Genomic DNA, 21686 nt, shown 5'->3' on the forward strand with positions numbered 1-21686 from the left:
CTTTTGGGAGTGGTGTACAGGTTCCTGACCCTTATCCCACTGTAGAATGAAGTCTAAAGAAATAAATAATTAGCCTGTCAGAGAGCCTGGCTATAGTTATGGGGGATTTAATCTACTTATTGTTTTGAAAAGTTGGATGGGCAAAAGTAACCTGGACAAGGAGTTTCCAGAATATCTTTGGGATAGTTTCTTAGAAGGGCCTATCCTGTAACTGGTCAAGCAGACTATACCCTCCTGGAAATTGATACTTCATAGACTTGGTGAGCTAAGATTCATTAATAACCTGATAGTGAAGGTGATCCTGAGTAGCAATAATCAGAACGTGATTAAATTTTGGATTCACTTTGAAGGAGAGGGGAGTAGGACAAAGACTTGAGCTTAAGTCGAAGCAGTTATGAGGACACGAAAGCAGAGAATACAGACATGAAAGTGAGTTCCAGAGATGTGTCAAAGAGACGCAGTAGCAAACATTAAAAGTTTCTGAATACACAACAGGTATAACCAGAGAGAAAATCCTAAATTGTAACTCAACCATCTGTGGTTAACTGAAAGTGTTAAAGGTTGTATTAAATCATTTTTTAAAAAATGTAATTGTGAATAGGGGCAGGTCAGAAAATTTGACAGAAGATAAAAAGAAAAGGAGCAAAGATTATAATTGCTCCCTCATTAATCTTTTAGTCACTGTAAAAAGCTAGCTCAAAATATAAAGAAATGTGTAGTAGGAGTCTGTATACAGATTTTAAAAAGTTAAGTTAACAAAGTGAGACTGAGGAATTAATAATGGAAATTTAGGAGATGACCGATGAATCAAACAGGTTTTTGTACAGTTCTCACTCTAGAGAATACAATGAACATCCCAGAAATAGTTATAAATCAGGAAAATAGAGGGAGGAACCTAAGAAGACTACAGTAACCAGGGAAGTGGTATTGAACAAATTATTGGAACTGTGAGGTGACAAGTTCTGAGGCCCGATGGACCTTATTATAAAGTTGTGAAAGAAATGGCTAGTGAAATAGTTGATACATGATTTCAATTTTCAAAATTCTCCCTACTTGGAGAAGATTGGCAAATAGTGAATGTAGAACCTTAAAGGGAGGGATACCAAGAAGCAGGTAACCACAGATGGTTTAGTTTAATATCTGTCGTAGGGAACATCTTCAAAACAATTACTAAAGCCATTATAGCAGGGCATTTAGAAAGTTCAAAGAGCTCGGCTAATTGAATATGGGTTTGTGAAAACGGAGTTACACTGAATTAGTTAATTGGAATTCTGAGGAAATAATGTGCTGTGGGAATAGGGGAACCAGTGGTTGTACTGCCCTTGGATTTCAAGAGGGTATTTGCTAACATGGAAACACGAGGCAGGAATAGGCCATTCAACTCTTTAGAGCTAGTTCAGCTATTCTGAATGATGATGGCTGATCATGGATCTCAATGCCGTATTCCCACTTCTCCACATACCCCTTGGTGCCTATAAAATATAAACATGAATATATTTAGTGACTCGGTCTCCACAACCTTCTGTGGCAGAAAATTCCATAGGGTTACTCACTTTGAATGAAGAAATGTTTCCTTATCTCAGTTCTAAATGTGTTCCCTATTTTCTGAGTCCCCTGGTTCTAGACTCACCAAGTAGTGAAAACATTCCCTCTGCATCTAGTCTGTCCAACCCTTTTAAATTTTATGTTTCAAACAGATCTCTAAACTCTAGTGAACACAGGCCCAGTTGAACCAATATCTCCTTATGGGACAGTCCTACCATCCCTGGAATCAGCACAGGAGCCTCCACTGCATGCCTCTATGGCAAGGATATCTTTTCTGAGATAGGGAGATGAAAAATGCACACATTACTTCAGGCGTTGTCTCACCAAGGTATAACAGCAGTAAGATGTCCCTAGTTCTGAACTTAAGTCCTCTTGCAATAAAAGCCAATATGCTATTGGCCTTCTAAATTGCTTGCTGCACCTGCCTGTCTATGTTCATTGACTGGTTTCCAAGGACACCCAGATTAATTTGTACATCCATACTTTCCAATATATTAAATCATACTCTTCCTTTCTGTTATCCACACTCGAACACTTGCTGCTGTGTTGTAGTGTATCTGCTGCGTGTTTGACTACTAGTCCAACTTGTCCAAGTCAACTCGCAACCTCCTTGCACCCTCTCCTCAACTCACAATCCCACCCAGTTTTGTGTGGAAGGATCCAATCAAATTTTATTAAAATAATTCTAATGGTGCAGGGGTGAACAAAGTAGTGCATGTAGAAGATTGTTTCCTGTTAGCCAGACAGAGTGTGGGCCTAAATAGGTCATTTTCTCATTGGCACGATGCAATGACTGGCCTGCCACAGGGGATCATTGCTGAGGCCGCGACTTTTTATGTGCATGAAGCGACCGAAGCACACGTGCTAAATGTGTTAATGCCACAAAGATAGGAAAGTAAGTTTGAAGAAAATTTAAGGAAGCTGAGACATGTTGAAAGATTGGGTCAAATTCTGGCAAATGAAGTATGGGAGAAAATGTGAAATTGCTCATTTTGGAAGTATATTATCTAAATGGAGGGAGATTACAGAGCTCTTGAGGTACAGAGAGTTCTGGGTGTTCTGGTGCATGAATTGTGAATGGTTAGTACACTTGTACAGCAAGTAAGTTGGAATCTTAATAGACCGATTATTGTTTATTCTGGATTAGTGGTGCTGGAAGAGCACAGCAGTTCAGGCAGCATCCAAGGAACTTCGAAATTGACGTTTCGGGCAAAAGCCCTTCATCAGGAATATTTCTGATGAAGGGCTTTTGCCCAAAATGTCGATTTCGAAGCTACTTGGATGCTGCCTGAACTGCTGTGCTCTTCCAGCACCACTAATCCAGAATCTGGTTTCCAGCATCTGCAGTCATTGTTTTTACCTTGATATTATTTATTGCAAAGGGGAACTGGGTACAAAAGTGGGAAGGTTAGGCTTCAGTCATACAGTGCGCTGGGGAGGTCACATCCAGAGTATTTTGCACTAATTTAATTACCTTATTTAAAACAAGGGTGTAAAAGTATTCAAGGGATTTTAATAGATGAACACCTGGAATGGGTGGCATGCCCTATAAGGAAAGGTTAGACAAGGTCAGGTTTATATCTTTGTTTTTATTAGTTCATGGAATATGGGTATTGCTGCATTTATTGCCCATCCCTAATAGCTACGGGTGAGATGATGGTGATCGGCTTTCTTGAATCACTGCAGTCCCTGGGGTGTAGCAACAGCCATAGTGCTATTTGGGAGGGAGTTCGACAATTTTCAGCCAGTGGAATATGTACTTCCAGGTCAGGATGGTGTGAGGCTTGGAGAGGTAGTGGTGTTCCTATGCATGTGTCGCTTATATCCTTCCAGGTGGTAGGGTTCACAGTTTCAAAAGGTGCTTTCTGAGGAGCCTTGGTGCCTTTCTGTAATGCAGCTTGTAGGTGGGACATACTGCTACCTCTACATCAGCAGTGAATTGAATGAATATTGAAATTAGTAGATGAGGTGCCTATTAAACTGGGGTTGATTTGTTCCTGATGATATGGATTGTCTCAAGTGTTGGAGCTGCACTCATGAAGACAAGTGAGGAGTATTTCATCACACTCCTGAGTTGTGCCTTGTAACTGGTGGACAGGCTTTGGGGATCAGAGCTTAAAAATGTGTTGCTGGAAAAGAGCAGCAGGTCAGGCAGCATCAAAGGAGAATCGATGTTTTGGGCATAAGCCCTGATGCTGCCTGACCTGCTGCGCTTTTCCAGCAACACATTTTCAAGCTCTGATCCCCAGCATCTGCAGTCCTCACTTTCTCCTGACAGGCTTTGGGGAGTCAGGAGGAGAGTTACTCACTACAGAATTCCTAGCCTCTGACTTGCTCTTGTAGCCACTGTGTTTATATGGCTGATCCATATAGTTCTGGTGAATGATAATCCCCAGGATGTCGATTGTGGGAGATTGTCATGGAAACACCATTGAATGTCAAGGGACAGTGATTCTCTCCCATTGGACACAGTCATTACCTGGCATTTGTGTGGCATGAATATTACTCACCCAGAGTTGCAAGAGTAATATTTTACTGGATTTAAACAGAAAAGGTTCTGAGAGATAGTAACAAGGTGGCTTCCTCTTTGGGGGTGAATCTAGAACAAGGGGTCAATGTCTGAAATAAAGAATTGTCGATTTAAAGTAGAGATGAGAACTTTGTTACCTCACAGGGAGTCATGTGCCTTTGGAGCACGTCTTAAAAGCGTGGGAATTAGAATCTTTGAATATTTTTACTACAGAGGCAGAGAGATTATTGATAAACAAAGGCTGAAAGACTATTGGGACCATGTGGAGTAATCTGATCAGTCATGATCGTTTTAGACTGGCAGTGCAGACTCCAGTAGCTGAATAGCTTGCTCCTGCTGTTCACTCATATATCTGCTTGTACTGATCGCCCCCGAGAACCTGGGATGGTGGATTGAGGAAAGACTGAGCACTTTGGGTCTTTAGAAGAGTGCGAGGTTATCTTATTAAAAGATAAAGGATTTTGAGGAGGTGTGACTGGATGGATACCGAGAGGATGTTAACAAATAAGCCTCTCCCAGTTAAGGTGGAAATGAAGAAGACATTCTTCTTAAAGGCTCATTGATCTTTAGAATGCCCTACTTCAGATACTGGATCATACATTCAAGGTTGAGATAAACTGTTTAGATCTACAGGAGAGTCCAGAGTTGTGGGAGTAGGCGGGTATGCATTGTTAAAGCCACAGTCTGATCAGCCGTGATTGTACTAACTGGTGCAGCAGGCTGGAGAGGCTGAAGATGCATTCTGTATTTTCTCTGCAAACTGCTCCTTCCTTTGGTAGGAGACTGTTCGGATGGCCAGCGATCAGCTGTGGATTCCAGCTGGTGTTTTTTGTGGCTGCATTGTGAATGGAAGTAGCAGCCAGCTCAGTCCGTTCCACCTGCCCTGAGCTGGGGTATGCTCAGATTAATGGCAGTGATCCTCTGGAACATACTGTGTGCTATTGATTCATCTTGTGGGCTAGATCAAAAGGGGAAGCTGAAGAGCAATATTAATAATTTATTTTGCCGCTCCATTTAAAGGGATTGACTCAGAGTCTGTCTCAGCCATTCAGTTGTGAGACCCTGGTGGGTGTGGTATTTCGCTCAAAGGACCAAGCTGCCCTTCCCTCCACCACCATCAATGCATGACCTTTGACACTGACCCGCACATCCCAAGTGTGGGTAGGCACTGATGGTTATGATTTATCTTCTGAGTTCAGTACCAGACATTGTGTACATTTTGTTTTGCAATTTGTAATTGTGAAGGTATTAATCTAATAGGTTATTAATTAATTTTGTTTTGCCTTCCTAGCTCATTCCTGTCTCTCTTTAATAAGCTGTTGAACCAAAGACTCTTTAAAAGCACAGAAGGGTGCCATTTAGCCCATCGTCATTGTCCTGGCCCTTTGGCTGATGCAGTCTGCTGTGCTGCACATTGTGCACAATCTTTGAGCCCTTGAGCTGTTGCTGGTTCACATCGTTTTCTGCACTTCCTTTAAAATATACAATTTTATTTACCTCAGACTCCAGCAGCAAAGCATTCCTTAAAATGATAGAGGAATTTACTGAGGTCTCCATCTCTGGTGGGTGGGTGGGGGGCAAGTCCACAACAAAGAGACACAACCTTGAAATTAGATTGAGGCCATTCTGTTTACACACAGTGTTAATACAAATCTGTTATCGATTGGCATTGAGCGTGAATATTAGGGATTATAATGGTGAGGTAAGGAAGCAATCAGTCATGATCTGATTGAACGGAGGAAGAGACTCAAGGCAATGAATGAATTATATTATCCCTACAGTGTGGAAGAAGGTCATTCGGCCCATTGAGTCCACACTGACCCTCTGCAGAGCATCCTACCCAGACCCAACCCGTTAACCAACCCTGTAACCCTGCATTTCCTATGGCTAACCCACTTAATCTGCATGTCTTTGGACTGTGGGAGGAAATCCATGCAGACACGAGGAGAATGTGCAAACTGCACACAGACAGGTGGAATCGATCCTGGGTCCCTGGAGCTGTGAGGCAGCAGCGCTAACCACTGAGACACCGTGCTGCCTCAAGTCGTCTCCTCTGATAACTGTTTTTAACAGATCAGTGACTGTTCTTTGCAAGAGAAGGTCACTGCCAGTACATTGTAAACAGTACTTTCTTGCGTGAATGTACAAGATATCACCACCATGATTACATGAAAGCCCAGGGGACTTGTCCTCAGGATCCTGACCAGTGCTAACCTCATAAACAATGGCACTGAAACAGGTGGTCTGCTCAACTGTCTCATCCTCATTCATGAGAACTTACTGTTTATAAACTATCTGCTGCATTTCCTAATGGAGCATAGTCTTTAAAGAAATGTACTTCATTGACCATAAAAGATTTTGGGATGTCCTGAAGCCATGCAAGGTGCTATAGAAATCAAGCTGACTCTTTTCCTGCTTTACTTGGAACATGGTTGACTCGAGCTTTGTAAAGTATCAACTACAGAAAACCAAATGGGACTACTGATCCTGATAGAGCTGCTACACTGTTACAGCTACAACACAAACTTAGGTCATCATACAATCTCATTATCTCCTCTCAATCTGTTCGCTGTTTCAGTTTAAGTAGGGAATCAGTGTAGGACACCTGACATGAAATCAGCCCTCCCCTTTCAGTATTCAGGCACACACACAGCTCCCCTTTCCTCTATCAATAGTCAAATGCTCAGTGCAATCCCAGGGAAACCTGGCTTTTGTGGCTTGTGCTGGAGAAGGTAGCAAAGAGTACAATAGGTGTGGGGGTGGGGATTGAGGTGATAGGTCAGAGAGGAGGGTGGGGGAAGGTAGCAAAGAGTTTATGGGGGCAAGCAAATGTGGCTGTGGTAGCAAGTCTGTTTCAGTACATGGTCGAAGAGCTTCAGGGCAGAGGAGATGACCTGGAGAAGATTGCAGCTCAGATGATGAGTTCCAAAGTAGCCCTTTAGTTCCCCCGGGAGTACACCCTGTAATGATAAACCAGAGCAGCAATCCACAGTCCTTGGCCTCTTATCCGGCAGTTTAGTGCTTCCGGGTGAGCTGGATTGTCAAGGCAGTTTGACAATGCAGGCCCTGCGTTGTCCATCATTCCTCCCAACAACAGCGTGCAATTATATGGTGCCTGTGATTCAGAATGGATTTTTTAAGGTGTTCACATCCACCAGGCCAGAATGCAGTGTCAATTCTGGGCACTATGCTTCAGCAAGGATTGTGTCCAGGGTAACACATGGCAGCTAGCAGGTTTTGTTGGTCACCTACCATTCACTGTTATTAAGAAGATTGTGGTGAACGACTTGAGATGTTAAGAGGTCAGAGGCTAGAAATCCTGCAGTGAGTAACTCCCCTCCTGACTCCCCAAAGCCTGTCCCACCATCTACAAGGCAAAAGTCAGGAGTGTGATGGAATATTCCCCACTTGCCCTGGATGGGGGCAGCTCCAACAAGAAACTCGACACCATCCAGGACAAAGCAGCTGCTTGATTGGCACCACATCCACAAACATCCAGCAGTGTGTACTATGCACTGTAGAAGTTCACCAAGGCTCAATTCAGAATGTTACCATCTTGAATGAACATATACATCACCCGAAGCTAGAAAAAAATCCAGTAAACATTCACTCCCCCCACCACCAATATTCAGGAGCACAGTGTACACCTAACATGCACTGCAAAAATTCACCAAAGATCCTTAGGCACCACCTTCCAAACCCACGACCACTTCAATCTAGAAGGACAAGGGCAGCAGATACATGGGAACACTATCCCTTGCAAGTTCCCTTCCAAGCCACTCACCATCCTAACGTGGAAATATATCGCCATTTCTTCAGTGCCTTTGGGAGAAAATCCTGGAATTCCCTCTCTCATGGCGTTGTGGGTCAACCCACAGCACATGGATTGCAGCGGTTCAAGAAGGCAGCTCACCCCCCACCTTCCCAAGGGGCAACTAGGAATGGACAGTAAACGTTAGTCCAGCCAGCATTGAGAGGTTTGATCAACAGCCATTGCTTAACAGCCATTTGAACTTTAGCATCTAGTCATGCCTGAAGTTCCTTCGCAAACTCCCGTAATGTGTAGAAATTTGTCATCAACGTCTCGACTCATTGTGACACTTTGTGTGTACCATGAGACACCAAGCAGCTGAGATTCAGCTGCTGCCCCAGGCTATGAGGTGGTCAGAGCTGGGTTACTGTGGGATCACAAGCATGGCCCAGCAGCAAACCCAATGCCCTTTTACTTGGCGGTGTTGGCAGAGTTTGAAACAGTCTGGGCTAGCACTAGGACAGAGAGAAAAAGACTTCACACCTGTCCCAAATGGCCCTGAAGTGCTGAAAGAGCAATCTTTAAGGACAAAATAATCACGTCATTTTGGTTATTTACCAAGAGGATTCTAGCTGCCATTTGCATGTTTTGTTTTCCCTAACCTTCACTCTCTCTCAATTATTCCAACCTTCTTGTGACCTATCTCCCGCCTTCCACCCTTAAAATTCTACACCTCACTTCTTCCTGCACCAACAAAAGCTGCCGGACTGGTAACAGGGAGCGGTTTAGTTTCAAACATTTCAACCAATAAAACAGCAGCTTAAACAGGGAAAATAAATGAGGATATGAGAGACAGCTAGTTGGAATCTAAAGCAGAAACTAGTATCTTTTTCACGTCATGTTTATTATCTTCGGAGCGCTTTGGAAATTGTATTGGGAACATCAAATGCTGGAGATCACAGCAAGTCAGGCAGCGTTATTGAGAGAGAGCAAACTAACACTTTGAGTCGAGATGACTCTTCATCAGAGCTGCAGAGTTCCGATGATAAGTCATCTTGACTGGAGACGTTAGCTTGCTGTCTCTCCATGGATGCTGCCTGAGCCGCAGTGATCTCCAGCATTTGATGTTTTCGGTACAGATTCCAGCATTTGCAGTAATTTGGTCCTGAGCTTTGGGAATTGATTGATACAATGTTAAATTTGCAATAGATTGATAAAGTAATTCCCTTGCCCAAGACTTTGCCAAACTGTACTTAATTTTTGGGACAAAGGGTAAACCTCATGGAAAGTAAAGGTAGCGTGTTACATATGGAAGTACTGAAGCTTCTGTCCTAAGGTTGCAGAAAGGGTATTAAAAACTAACTAACACTAATTCCCACAGTCCCTGGTCTGTGCTGACCCTCCAACACCACTGAGAGCTGAACATTTACAGACCACCAGATTGAGGCAAAAACACAGAAATTTACAGTAAGGTAGTATGGACTTGGCTCAATGTGACACCCTAGTTTGCTTGATTTGACTAGTTACCAAAAGTAAAACTGAAGGATTAGAAGTAGACTCCAAATTCTCTGCCACAGAAGGTTGTGGAGACCGAGTCACTAAATATATTCAAGTCAGATACATGTTTATATTTTATCGGCACCAAGGGGTATATGGAGAAGTGGGAATTTGCAGATTTTGTCAGTGATCTGGAGAAGCCAGCAGCCCATCCTCACATGGTCTTTTTCAACTCCGTCCTCCCCCCTGCTTCACATCCTCAAGTCTTCATAGAACCTTAGAATTCCTACAGTGTGGAAGTAGGCCATTCGACCCATCAAGTCCACAATGGCCCTCTGAGAAGCATCCACCCCCTACCCTATCCCTGTAACCCTGCATTTCTCGTGGCTAACCCACCTAGCCTGCACATCCCTGGACACTATGGGACAATTTCCCATGGCAAATCCATTCTAACCTGCACATCTTTGGATGGTGAGAAAAAACTGGAAAGCACAGAGGAAACCCACACAAGCAGTTGCCCGAGGATGGAATTGCACCATAGTCCCAGTGTAGGCAGCTATGTTAGTTTATTCAGCTCTGATGAAATAGTAACGCCCATTGAAGACTCACTCTATCAAGAGGTAGGAAAGGTGATTGACAATCTGAGGAAAAACAGGTCTAGCACTGTCAAAATCTCTCCAATTTTCTTGCATATTGTTGGAGAATCTGCAATTACCAACTGAGAAGCTATGAAGCATTTTTGATAGACAATTCGATCTGCCAAGAAATACACGGATTGTTTTGCATGGTTTCTACTGACACCTCAAAAATGAAAATGAAGTGAGTGTTCATCCTCGAGAGGATAGGAATGAGGGGCGAATAGACAATAAGGAAATGGCAGTTTAAATAAACAAATATTTGCTTCTGTCTTCACTATCGAGGATTCAAAACACATTCCAATAATAGGTATAAATTAGGAGGTGGAAGGGAGAGAGGTATTTGATGAAATTGCAATCGCTAGGGATGAGGCACTGAAAACACTGATGGAGCTAAGGGCTGACAAGTGCCTGGGGCTTGATGCACTTCATTCTAGGGACTTTGTTCAGAAAATGTGGGTATTACTAGGAATCCTATTTTTGTCTAAAACAGAACTGACTGAAGGGGGTGACCTGATAGAAATCTTCAGTAAGGAAGATGTAGAGTCATGCTGTAGCATCTCACTAAGGCACCTTCCACTGCATCATCCAAACCCATGACCACATCCATCTAGAAGGACAAGGGCAGCAGATACATGGAAACACTACCCCCTGTAAGTTTCCATCCAAGCCACTTACCATCCTGACTTGGAAATATAGTATAGAATATCCTTCACTGTCATGGGTACTCCAGTACAGGAGGGCAGTGAAACATTTTTACAATGGCTGTCTCTAATGGCACCATCTTAGGTACAGGAACCAGTGTACAAATCTTGGATACAAAAGAGGAATAAAAGGAAAAGTAGAATTACTTAAAGTGTGTTAAAAAAAATTAGTAATAAAATAGTTATAAAGTTTGTTAAAGGGTTTACATTACAGTCCAGTAAAGAATTTCAAATAGCAGCAGCTCAGTACATGGTCTGACCGCCCACGCCAGGCCCTAATCCAGCAACCATGCCACTCTGTTCCAGTCCTCTCCGCACTGGCACTCAGATGGACCGTTCCAGGACTCCCTTCCCCCTCCCTGCTCCAGACTCCCTTCCCCCTCTCCCTTCTCCCTTCACTGCGCATCCCTTCCCCCTCTCCCCGCTCCGGGACTCCTTTGCTGTCTCCCCTCTCACGGACCACCCCCCCTCCCCACACACAGACCTCCTCCCTCTCCCTCTTCACTGATCCCCGCCCCCGCCTTCCTCATGGACTCCCTTCCCCTCTCCCCGCTCGCATTCACTCAAAAACAGAGAGAAAAGAAAATCAACAAGTGGAGCTGAGGAGCTCTGGATGGAACATCCTAATCTGCCACCATCTTGCTGGAAATATCTCGCTGTTCCTTCACTGTTGCTGTGTTAAAATCCTGGACCTGCAGCAGTTGAAGAAGATAGCTCATTACCCCCTGCTCTAAGGGAAGTTATGGATGGGTAACAAATGCTGGCCAAGACATTAACATGAGCTGTTGATGAAGGGAGTGTCTGGTTCTCATTGGCAAGCTGTAACAGGTTGTATCTCTCAGGGATCTGTCTAGGCAGTTCCTTGGCTTTTTACAATTTATGTCAATGATTTAGAAGAGTGGAGTGGAGCCATGGTGGCGAAGTTGGTAAATAACACCGAGCTATGTCGGAAAATATATTGTGAAGAAGATGCAGGGTTGCAGACGGATATTAATAGTTTGAGTGAGTCGGCAAAACACGTGCAGATGGAGTACAATGTGCGAAAACGTGAGGTTATTCACTCTAGCAGGAAAAATGATTTTAAAAATATTACTTAAATGGAGTACAGTTGAAGAATTCGGATTATACAAAGGGATGTAGAGGTTCCAGTGTGTGAGTCACAAAAAGTTAGTCTGCCAGTAAAGCAAATAATTCCTTAAATATTGTGTACAGTTTTGGTCTCCTTTTTTAAGGAATACTGTGATCCAATGAATGGTAATGCTGTTCAGTCAGATTCCAGAGTCAAAACTGGTTTAATTGACCACATGTTTTATTTTTGTAATCTGGTTGCCATGGTGTCTGTCACTTAACATCGACAACGAGAACCTTGTGTCACTCTCTACAAAGAGTTGCCCAAAACAAAATAAGGAGAAAGCAAAGTTATTTATATATAAAGTTTGAAAAGATCTCACCATAAACTGTGAAAGTAAACATTAACTCAAGTAAAATAAAATATACAATCTTTACAAAAGTCTGTATTTTGCTCATTTTTTCAAATAGCTCTCTGACTCTGTAAAAACAAACAGATCAGATATTCACAGAACTGAAAACCAAAACCCAACTCACTCTACTTTGGAATCCAGTTTCTAAACGATAAAGGACAGTAATGTTTCAGGAAGGATGTAAATACACGAAGTGGTCTGCTGGATTGATGGCTGGGTGAACAGGTTGTCTTAGGACGTGCTGGGCTTGTTTCCACTGAAGGTTAGAGGGGTGAGGGGGAGGCTTATTGAAGTAAGTCAGATGCTGAATGGTTTTGACAAGGTGGATGTATAAATTCTAAGGAGCACTATTTTCCAGATGAGGTGTTGCCCTTCAGGGGCAGAGATGAGAATTGTTTTCTGAGAGTTGTCTGCCACTTTTGCCTTCTGAGCCAGAGAATTCCATCAAGGTCAGGTTATTGAATATTTTTAAGATGGGGGTAGATGGAATCTTGTTAGGAAGGAATCAGAGGTCACCTGGGCTGGACGGGCATGTGGAATTCAGAACACAAACTGATCGACTATGATCTTACTGAATGGCGGAGGAGGCCTACACCTAGTTCACACTTATGCTTCTGTACTGGATTAGTGGTGCTGGAAGAGCACTGCTCGTTGGATGCTGCCTGAACTGCTGTGCTCTTCCAGCACCACTAATCCAGTGTTTGGTTTCCAGCATCTGCAGTTATTGTTTTTACCTTATGCTTCTGTGTCATCCCTGTCCCCTCCCTGTCCCGGGCTACAATCCTCCAAGAAAGCAATCCTCTATTTCTGGACTCTTGCACATCCTCGGTTTTAACCACTGCTCCGTGAGACAACTCCTTTGGCTGGCTTCTCTATAAGCTCCGAATTCTCTCGGTAAACCTGTCTACCTTGAGTTGTGGTTTGAGATGATCTAGTGTCCATTCTTCTCTGTTCAGGATCCTGTGAAGTGGCCAAAGACAGTTCACTGTATTAAAGGTGATGTACAATTGCTGAAACGTTCCTGGCTTTGTTATTTCAGTGACTGGGTTGTAGATCCTTGTTGTCGATATCCTGAGCCCACTTCGGGGGGGAAGGGGGAAGGGAAGTGGTGCTGATCAAATCTGATTTGGCCCTTGAGTCAGTGGGAGACCTTTGAGATTAAACAAACTGGGTGAAGTGGGGATTTGGGGAGACTGGGCTTTTAGAAGAGACTGAGTTGCCTTAGAGTCTTGGGGCTGGGAGGGCCTGAGGGGGGGACTATGACTTTTAACATTAAGCTTTTCTTACTTTCACCTTGCCTGTGATGTCGTCTACTATCTCTTGGATTGAGATTTATAAAATAATTTGTACCCATTCTCCCCCTCATTAACAGAGGACTATGTCTGTGTTTCTTCCCCAGATTATTTATGTGCTCCTGAAGACAACGTTTACAATATCGATTTCACACGGTTCAAAATTCGGGACATGGAATCAGGCGCCATCTTATTCGAAATCACCAAACCACCTTCCTCCGGTGAGTCAAAGGGATATCCCTGTGGTCATTACACACCCCGATCCCACATGAGACCTCATTAAGACAAGAGCCTCTGCAGTTGTGAGGCCAGGCCCGGTGTACGGGGAGACTTTCTGCCTAGTTGTATGGGGTTCTGAGCACGTGCTGATCTTTAAGATGTTTTGAAACCGATCATCAGGGCTCAGTTGCTGTCTCCACTTTCCCTCCCTCCCTCCCCTTTGCCCCCACTCCCTGCTGCCTTTCCTTTCCTCCCCCAGTCCCATGTCCTCTCTCATCCCCTCCCCCTTCCCCTCTCTCTGTCCCCCAGGAGTTTTTGATTTGAGGTGTAAATCTGCTAACAGATCTCGATCTGTTCCCCGCCACCCCCCCCCCCCCCCCCCCCCCACCAACAGTTCTCATGCTCCTCCCCCCAATTCCTCACCCACATTTTCAGTTTGATTTTGGGGCAATTAATTGTTTTCCACTGAACTGCCAGTGTTTCTGTTTCAGACCGAGACCAAGGAGATAAGAAAGAGGTGGACAGCAACGCTGGGCGGTTTGTACGCTACCAGTTCACTCCAGCCTTCCTTCGCCTCCGACAAGTTGGAGCCACGTAGGTTCATGGGGGTAGAGTGGGGGAAGTGGTAGGGGCTGAGCCTGGGTTGAGGGGGGATGGGTTGTTCCAGCTAACCTACAGGCCCTGGGTAGTTGGATAAGGGACACTAGAGGCACTAACTGTATCTAAAGCTCTGCCTCCCAATGCACACACTTACCTTGAAAGATTGAGTGCAGGGGGAGGCTTAATAATTTACCTGTGATGATCAACAGTTAGGAGTTCCCCACTGGCTGGTGGTGTGTAATTGACTCTGTCTAGATATAGCCTTTCCAGACTAAACTGTGGCTGTATCTAGACTCTCCTGTTTCAATGCTCTACATGACCCTGCTCCAGGAAATATCTACAGGAGTTCATCAGGATACTGTCCTCGGCCCAAACCATCTTCAGCTGCTTCATCAATGACCTTCCCTCCATCATAAGGTCAGAAATGGGGACATTCGCTGATGGTTGCACAATATTTAAGGAAAGATATGATTTCATTGGATGCAGTTCAGAGAAGGTTCCCTAGGATGTTCCTGGGGGGAGAGTTGTCTTATGAGTGATGGTTAAACAGGTTAGGACTGTACTCACTGGAGTTTAAAAGAATGAGAGGTGATCTCATTGAAACATTTAGGATCCTTAAGGGGCTTGACAGGGTCAATGCTGAGAGGATGTTTCTCCTCTTGGGAGAGACTCTGACCAAAGGGCACGTTCTCAGAATAAAGGGGCACTAGTTTAAGACTGAGCTGGGGAGGAATGTCTTCTCCCAGAGGGTTGTGTGTCTTTGGAACTTCCTGCCACAGAGCGCTGTGGGGGCAGAGTCCGTGTGGATATTTAAGGCTGAGACAGAACTCCCTGATCAATTGTGGAATCAAGGAGTACAGGGTAAGGGCAGGAATGTGGATCTGGAATATCTGATCAGTTGTGGTTCTTTTGAATGGTGGAGCAGGTTTGAGGGGTCAAACAATCTACTCCTGTTTCTGTTTACAATGTTCAGCACCATTTGTGACCTTCTCAGTTACTGAAGCAGTCCGTGTCCAAATGCAGCAAGGCTTAAATAATGTCCGGGTTTGAGGCTGGCACACTGAGTAACGTTCCTGCCATACTAATGTTATAATCAAGCCCCACCAATCACACCTTTTGTAAAAACATGTTGAATCAAACACCAAAATGACCAGTTGTTTCTCTTTTGTCCCTGTCTCCAAAATCAAAGTGACAATCACCAGGTTCCTTGAAGGAACTCAAAATAATCCGTTTATTAGGAATGCAATTTTTTAAAAAGCAAGTGGCAAGTACTGGCTAAGCTGTGATCTGGAATTAAAACAAAATCCTCTTAATTCCCCACCCAGACACACACATACAACAAAAACAAGACAAATCTCTGCAGAGATTTTTGAGAAAAAAAACCAAATGTGAAAAACAAATGCTCTTGGTCGGGGTCTGGGAACTAAGGATAGAATATGATCATTTCTTGTCAGTCAAACCAAACTGTTACTGACCATAAACTGATGGTAAATGTCCCATTGTTATTGCAGACCATCTCTAAAGCATGGTCACAGTCCGGCTGTGCTGGCTATTTGAATCATACAATCCTTTCAGTGTGGAAGCAGGCCATTCAGCCCATCAAATCCACACCGACCCTCCAAACCCCGACTCATTTCCTTTGGCTAACCCACGTAGCCTGCACACTATCTGCAATTTATCATGGCCAATCCACCCTAACCTGCACAACTTTGGACTGAGAGAGGAAACTGGAGCACCCGGAGGAAACCCACGCAGACACTGGGAGAACGTGCAAACTTCACACAGACGGTTGCCCGAGGCTGCAATCGAACCTGGGTCCCTGGCGCTATGAGGCAGCAGTGCTAACCACTGTGCTACACCTTACTGCAATGTGTCTCATAGATGGTACACACTGCTGCCACTGTGCATTGGTGATGAAGGGAGTGAAATTTGAAGGTGGCAGACATAATGCGAGTGAAGTGGGCTGCTTTGTTCTGGATGGTGTCGAGCTTCCTGAGTGTTGTTGGAGCTGACCCCATCCAGGGCAAGTGGGGAATATTCCATCACACTCCTGACTTGTGCCTTGTAGATGGTGGGACAGGCTTTGGGGAGTCAATAGACAATAGGTGCAGGAGTAGGCCATTCGGCCTTTTGAGCCAGCACCACCATTCATTATGATCATGGCTGATCATCCACAAACAGTATCTTTTTCCTGCCTTATCCCCATAACCCTTGATCCCACTGTCTCTAAGAGCTCTATACATCTCTATCAGGAGTGAATTACTTGCTGCAAGATACCTAGCCTCTGATTTGCTCCTGTAGCTGATTTATTTATATGGTTACTCCAAATCAGTTTTTGGTCAATGGTTATCCCCAGGATAGTGATAGTGGAAGATTCAGTGACTGTTACGCCAATGGGTGTCAAAGGGTGATGGTTAGATTCTCTCTTAGTAAAGATGGTCATTCCCTGCCATTTGTGTGGCGTGAATGTTACTTGTCACTCATCACCCTAAGCCTGGATATTGGGGTCGAGTGTGTGTTGCTGGGAAAGCACAGCACGCCAGGCAGCATCCAAGGAGCAGGAAAATCGATGTTTCAGGCATAAGCCCTTCATCAGGAACGAGGCTTGTCTGGATATTGTCCAGATCTTGTTGAACATGGTGTATCTGAGGAGTCACGAATGGTGAACATCTCCACTTCTGACCTTATGATGGAGGGAAGGCATTTGATGAAGCAGCTGAAGATGGTTGGGCCGAGGACACTATCCTGAGGAACTCCTGCAGAGATCTCCTGGAACTGAGATGACTGACCCCTGACAACCACAACCATCTTCCTATGTGTCAGATATGATCCAACCAGAGGAGAGTGTGCCCCCGATACCCATTGATTCCAGTTTGGCCAGGTCACCCTGGATGCTCCTCCAATCCGGCCTCAAAATCTCTCCCCGTGCCACCTGGAGTTAAGCTCTTCTGTCCAGTTCTCGATTTCCTAAAGTGGGGAAATACCTTGGCATCATCCACCCTGTTGTTACCTCAATATTTTACATTTCAATAAGTTACCTCCCCATTCTGTAAGCTTCAATGAGTATAGGCCTAAGTGATTCAGCTTTTCTCATAATACAACCTTTTTATTCCAGGAATTAGTCTCATGTACCCTCTTTAAGCTGCAAGGACATTCTTTCTTTAATTTCTCATAATTGTATTCTTGTTTTACTGTTTTCTCTCATGGGACATGGGTGTTACTGTCTCAGCAGCATTTATTACCTGTCCCTTGCTGCCATTGAACTGAGTGCCTGGCTAGGCCATTTCAGAGGGTAGCTGAGAGTCAACCACACTGCTGTGGGTCTGGAGTCACGTGTAGGCCAGATTGGGAAGAACGGATGAATTCCTCCTGAAGACCACAGAACTAAATGGGTTTTTTGGACAATCATTCATGGTGTTCAGTAGATGCATAATTACAGATATTTTATTGAAGTCAAATTCCACCATCGGCTGTGGTGGGATTTGAGCCCAGAACATTACCTGGGTCTCTGGATTGATAGTCTCACCAATATACCATGAGCACATCACCTCCCCTATTGTTTGACAGTGCAGCACTCCCTCTGCGCTGACCCTCCAGCAATGCGGCACTCCCTCAGCACTGACCGTCCAACAGTGCGGCACTCCCTCAGCACTGATCCTCCGACAGTGCGGCACTCCCTCAGCACTGATCCTCCGACAGTGCGGCACTCCCTCAGCACTGATCCTCCGACAGTGCGGCACTCCCTCAGCACTGATCCTCCGACAGTGCGGCACTCCCTCAGCACTGATCCTCCGACAGTGCGGCACTCCCTCAGCACTGATCCTCCGACAGTGCGGCACTCCCTCAGCACTGATCCTCCGACAGTGCGGCACTCCCTCAGCACTGATCCTCCGACAGTGCGGCACTCCCTCAGCACTGATCCTCCGACAGTGCGGCACTCCCTCAGCACTGATCCTCCGACAGTGCGGCACTCCCTCAGCACTGATCCTCCGACAGTGCGGCACTCCCTCAGCACTGATCCTCCGACAGTGCGGCACTCCCTCAGCACTGATCCTCCGACAGTGCGGCACTCCCTCGGCACTGACTCTCTGTCAATACTGCTGTGAAATGTGAGCCTGGATTATGGGTCTCTAGTCAATGTGATGGGATTTGATTAGAAACAGCCTTGAGGCCAGTGTGTACTGACCACTGAGCCAGTATTGGTGTTGTGTGACAGATGGGTCTAACCATGGTATAGGTAACAATCATGGCTGCCTTCTCTCTGTAGGGTGGAGTTCACAGTGGGCGATAAACCCATTAACAGCTTCCGAATGATCGAGAGACACTATTTCCGGGACCAGCTGTTGAAGAGCTTTGACTTTGAGTTTGGGTTCTGCATCCCCAGCAGCAAGAACACGTGTGAGCACATCTACGAGTTCCCGCAGCTCTCTGAGGAGCTTAGTGAGTATGGCAAGACATGGGGCAGCTCAACAGACTGATGTTAAAGTCTTCGCTGTAGGTTACTGTGGGGTGGCAGGGTCCCCTGTGCTGCTGCAGTAGTAAGTTCACACACTGGTCTACTCTACACAAGCCCATTGGCCTGTCCACTTCTTAACCTCCTCCATATTGCTCACAGAATTCTGCTGGCGAATTGACCATTCAGCCCCTTGCTGGATTTATAATGTGACTCTATTTAACCTCCTTGGTTTGCTAACCCTTTGAACCCTGCTCCAACCGAAATCTCTCCCTCTCAGTTTGAAGTTTTGAATTGACCCATCAGCTTCTTTAACATTTCAGATCCAGGTTTCCATTCCCCTCTGTGTGAACTGGCACAGCATGTGCCCCTCATTCTCAGAGCAATTCATTCTCCCCCAAAAAGCAGAGGAAAGATATTCTCTCTGATATTGCCATTACATCAGGGCCTTTTCCCTTCACTGGTTTGGAAGTTGTAAATGTAAATGGACCCCTTTAGCCCTTGGGAAGGTAAACAGTGCAGTGCTGAACAAAGTCCATTGATGGTCTCATTAGCAGTGGGTGCCACAGTGCCAGGTCAACCTAGACCCTTGATTCTCTGTCACGGTGTGGTGTTTTTTTATTTTATTCACAAGCTGGCTAGGCTAGCATTTATTGCAGGTAAGAGTCAACCCCATTGCTGTGGGTCTGGAGCCACATGTTGGCCAGACTGGGTGAGAATGGCAGTTTCCTCCCCTAAAGGGCATCAGTGAACCAGATGGGGTTTTTTTCCTGGCAGTTGTCAAGAGTTTCATTGTCATCATTAGACTCTTAATTTGCAATGTTTAAAAATCTGATTCCAATGCCACTATCTCCTACAATGGGATTTGAACCCAGGCCTCCAGAATATTACCTGGATCTCCACATTATCAGTCTAGTGATAATACCACGAGGCCATTGCCTGTCCAGGCTAATCACTCTATCCATGCCTCTCATGATTTTATAAACCTCTGTAAGATCACCCCTGACCCTCTAATAGTCCAGGGAAAGCTGCTGCAGCCTATTCAGCCTCTCCATATAGTTCAAACTCTTCATCAGTAAACCTCACTAAAATATCTGGTCATCATTTGTGGGATCTTCCTCTACGCACATTAGCTGCTGCCTTTCTATTATAGCAGTGACTGAAGTGCTTCACTGGATGAATAGGTGAACTGTACTTAACTGAGGAGTCATTTCCAGTGACAGGAGGTTCAATCACATCAAGTCAACTGCATAGCTCTTTCCTTGCCTGTATTTTAATTTCAAACCAATCCATATCCAACAACCTGCTCTGAAAGATCTGCTCATGATTTGATAGTATTGACAAATGCTTCTACAGCAATTTACAACATTCTTAAAAATAAAAAATTTCCCAAGTGTTAATGAATCCTTTAAACCTTCCAGTATCCCAATCTGCAATTCTTTCTTGGGGAAAACTCCGTGTGTGTTTTTGTGACATTGTTTACCCTTCAGTGCCAGAGGTAATGGCTGTGAAGTGAACCCCTCAAGCTGATTTGAAGTTGACAGTTGTTGTGGTCTGTCACAACTGCTTGAGAAGGGCACTGCCAGTAGGTTCAACTGTTAGAGGTTGTGTGAAGGGTGAGAGGTCAGACCCAAGGCTGGGTGGGGCTTAATGGGACCCCTGGCCTGCTGTGTTCTGGGAGGAGGGCCTGAGGTGCAATATAAATCCAAGCTCATTGATTTTCTTTCCTTCCTCTCTCTGTTTTGTCTCTTCCTCCCGTCCGTCCACCCACCCAGTTCAGGAAATGGTCACACGACCGTACCAGACTCAGTCAGACAGTTTCTACTTTGTGGATAACAAGCTGGTGATGCACAACAAGGCCGACTATGCCTATGGAAACGGACCTTGAGAAGGCGGCCAGCTCCGAGCTGCTTCCGACTCCGTAGCATCGTCCTCGGGGAGCCCGAGCCTGCGGAACGCCAAGAGCATCAGGGAATGTCAGATGGGGAGCCTCTGGTTCAGCTCCTGTCACTCCTAACCCATTAACCTGTGGTTTCTCACTGCGATCACTGACACCAATCAGAATAACCCTTCAGTGTCACCCCTTTCATCCTGATCCTTCGATAAATTCACTGTGTTTGAGATCAAGGAGCTGGGGTCCCACAGAGAGGTGGCAGCTTGAGGAGGGCAGTGCCTCCCCATGGCTGCTCAGCAGAGACCCTGAGCTCAAAATGGGACATTACTGTCTGAGGCTAGCGTCCACTCAACATTGATCTCGAGTATCTCCATTTAGACAATCAGGGTGTCTCAGCCTGGGCTTTCCATAAGGATTGGTGTTAATTTCCCAGTGACGTGGTGGGAGTGAGCCTTCCAGGTTTCCCTGTTTGCTGTTCTCTGTGTTTCTGTGTTTATCAGCAACTGGACTGGGCCGAGTCTTTAGTGTGTCCCCACTGCCCCCAGTGTGACCCGGTTTCTAGTGCTTGACCTTACACATTTGAATTTAAATATTTATTTTTTAAGTAGAACTGGGCGAGGAGAAAAGTCAAATTATTTTAATTTCCCGATCCTTTGTGCTGATTGTTTTTTTTTGTCAGTCTGTGAGAATTTGTTGAGATTCTGTAAAATTACTTCAAGTTTCTTGCTCTTTATTGTGAAGTTGTTGAGTGTAATGTCACCTGAACGATAGCTCAACATGTATAAAAAGAACTTTGAAAAAGAGAGGAAACTGGTGTTCTTTCTGTCTTCACCTGTACCTCAGGGTTGTATTTGACAGTGGGAGGTTTTGAATTGGGAGATTTCTCTCCCTCCCCCCCCCCCCCCCCCCAACCCCACAGTCTGAACATAAGAAGGTAAGAACTAGGAGGAGGAGTAGGCCATCTGGTCCCTTGAGCCTGCTCCACCATTTAACACAATCGTGACTAACCTTTGTCATGGACTCAGGTCCACTCACCGCCTGTTCACCATTATCCTTAATTTCTTTACTGTTCAAAAATCTGTCTT

General features: G+C 45.0%; 1 protein-coding gene across 1 annotated transcript in view; it reads left to right on the forward strand.

Moving 5' to 3' along the window:
* The window catches only part of unc119a1 (unc-119 lipid binding chaperone a1), a 42734-nt gene extending 21330 nt beyond the window's left edge, over positions 1-21404 (forward strand). Inside the window, exons 2-5 of the mRNA XM_072590105.1 lie at positions 13543-13656; positions 14146-14248; positions 18522-18694; positions 20483-21404. Of these exons, the coding sequence (XP_072446206.1) occupies positions 13543-13656; positions 14146-14248; positions 18522-18694; positions 20483-20595 (503 nt within the window). The 3' untranslated portion in view covers positions 20596-21404. The remainder of the gene's footprint in view (positions 1-13542; positions 13657-14145; positions 14249-18521; positions 18695-20482) is intronic.
* The last annotated feature ends 282 nt before the right edge of the window (positions 21405-21686 follow it).

This window comes from Chiloscyllium punctatum, chromosome 19, assembly GCF_047496795.1.
Source record: "Chiloscyllium punctatum isolate Juve2018m chromosome 19, sChiPun1.3, whole genome shotgun sequence".
Classification (NCBI taxonomy): domain Eukaryota; kingdom Metazoa; phylum Chordata; class Chondrichthyes; order Orectolobiformes; family Hemiscylliidae; genus Chiloscyllium; species Chiloscyllium punctatum.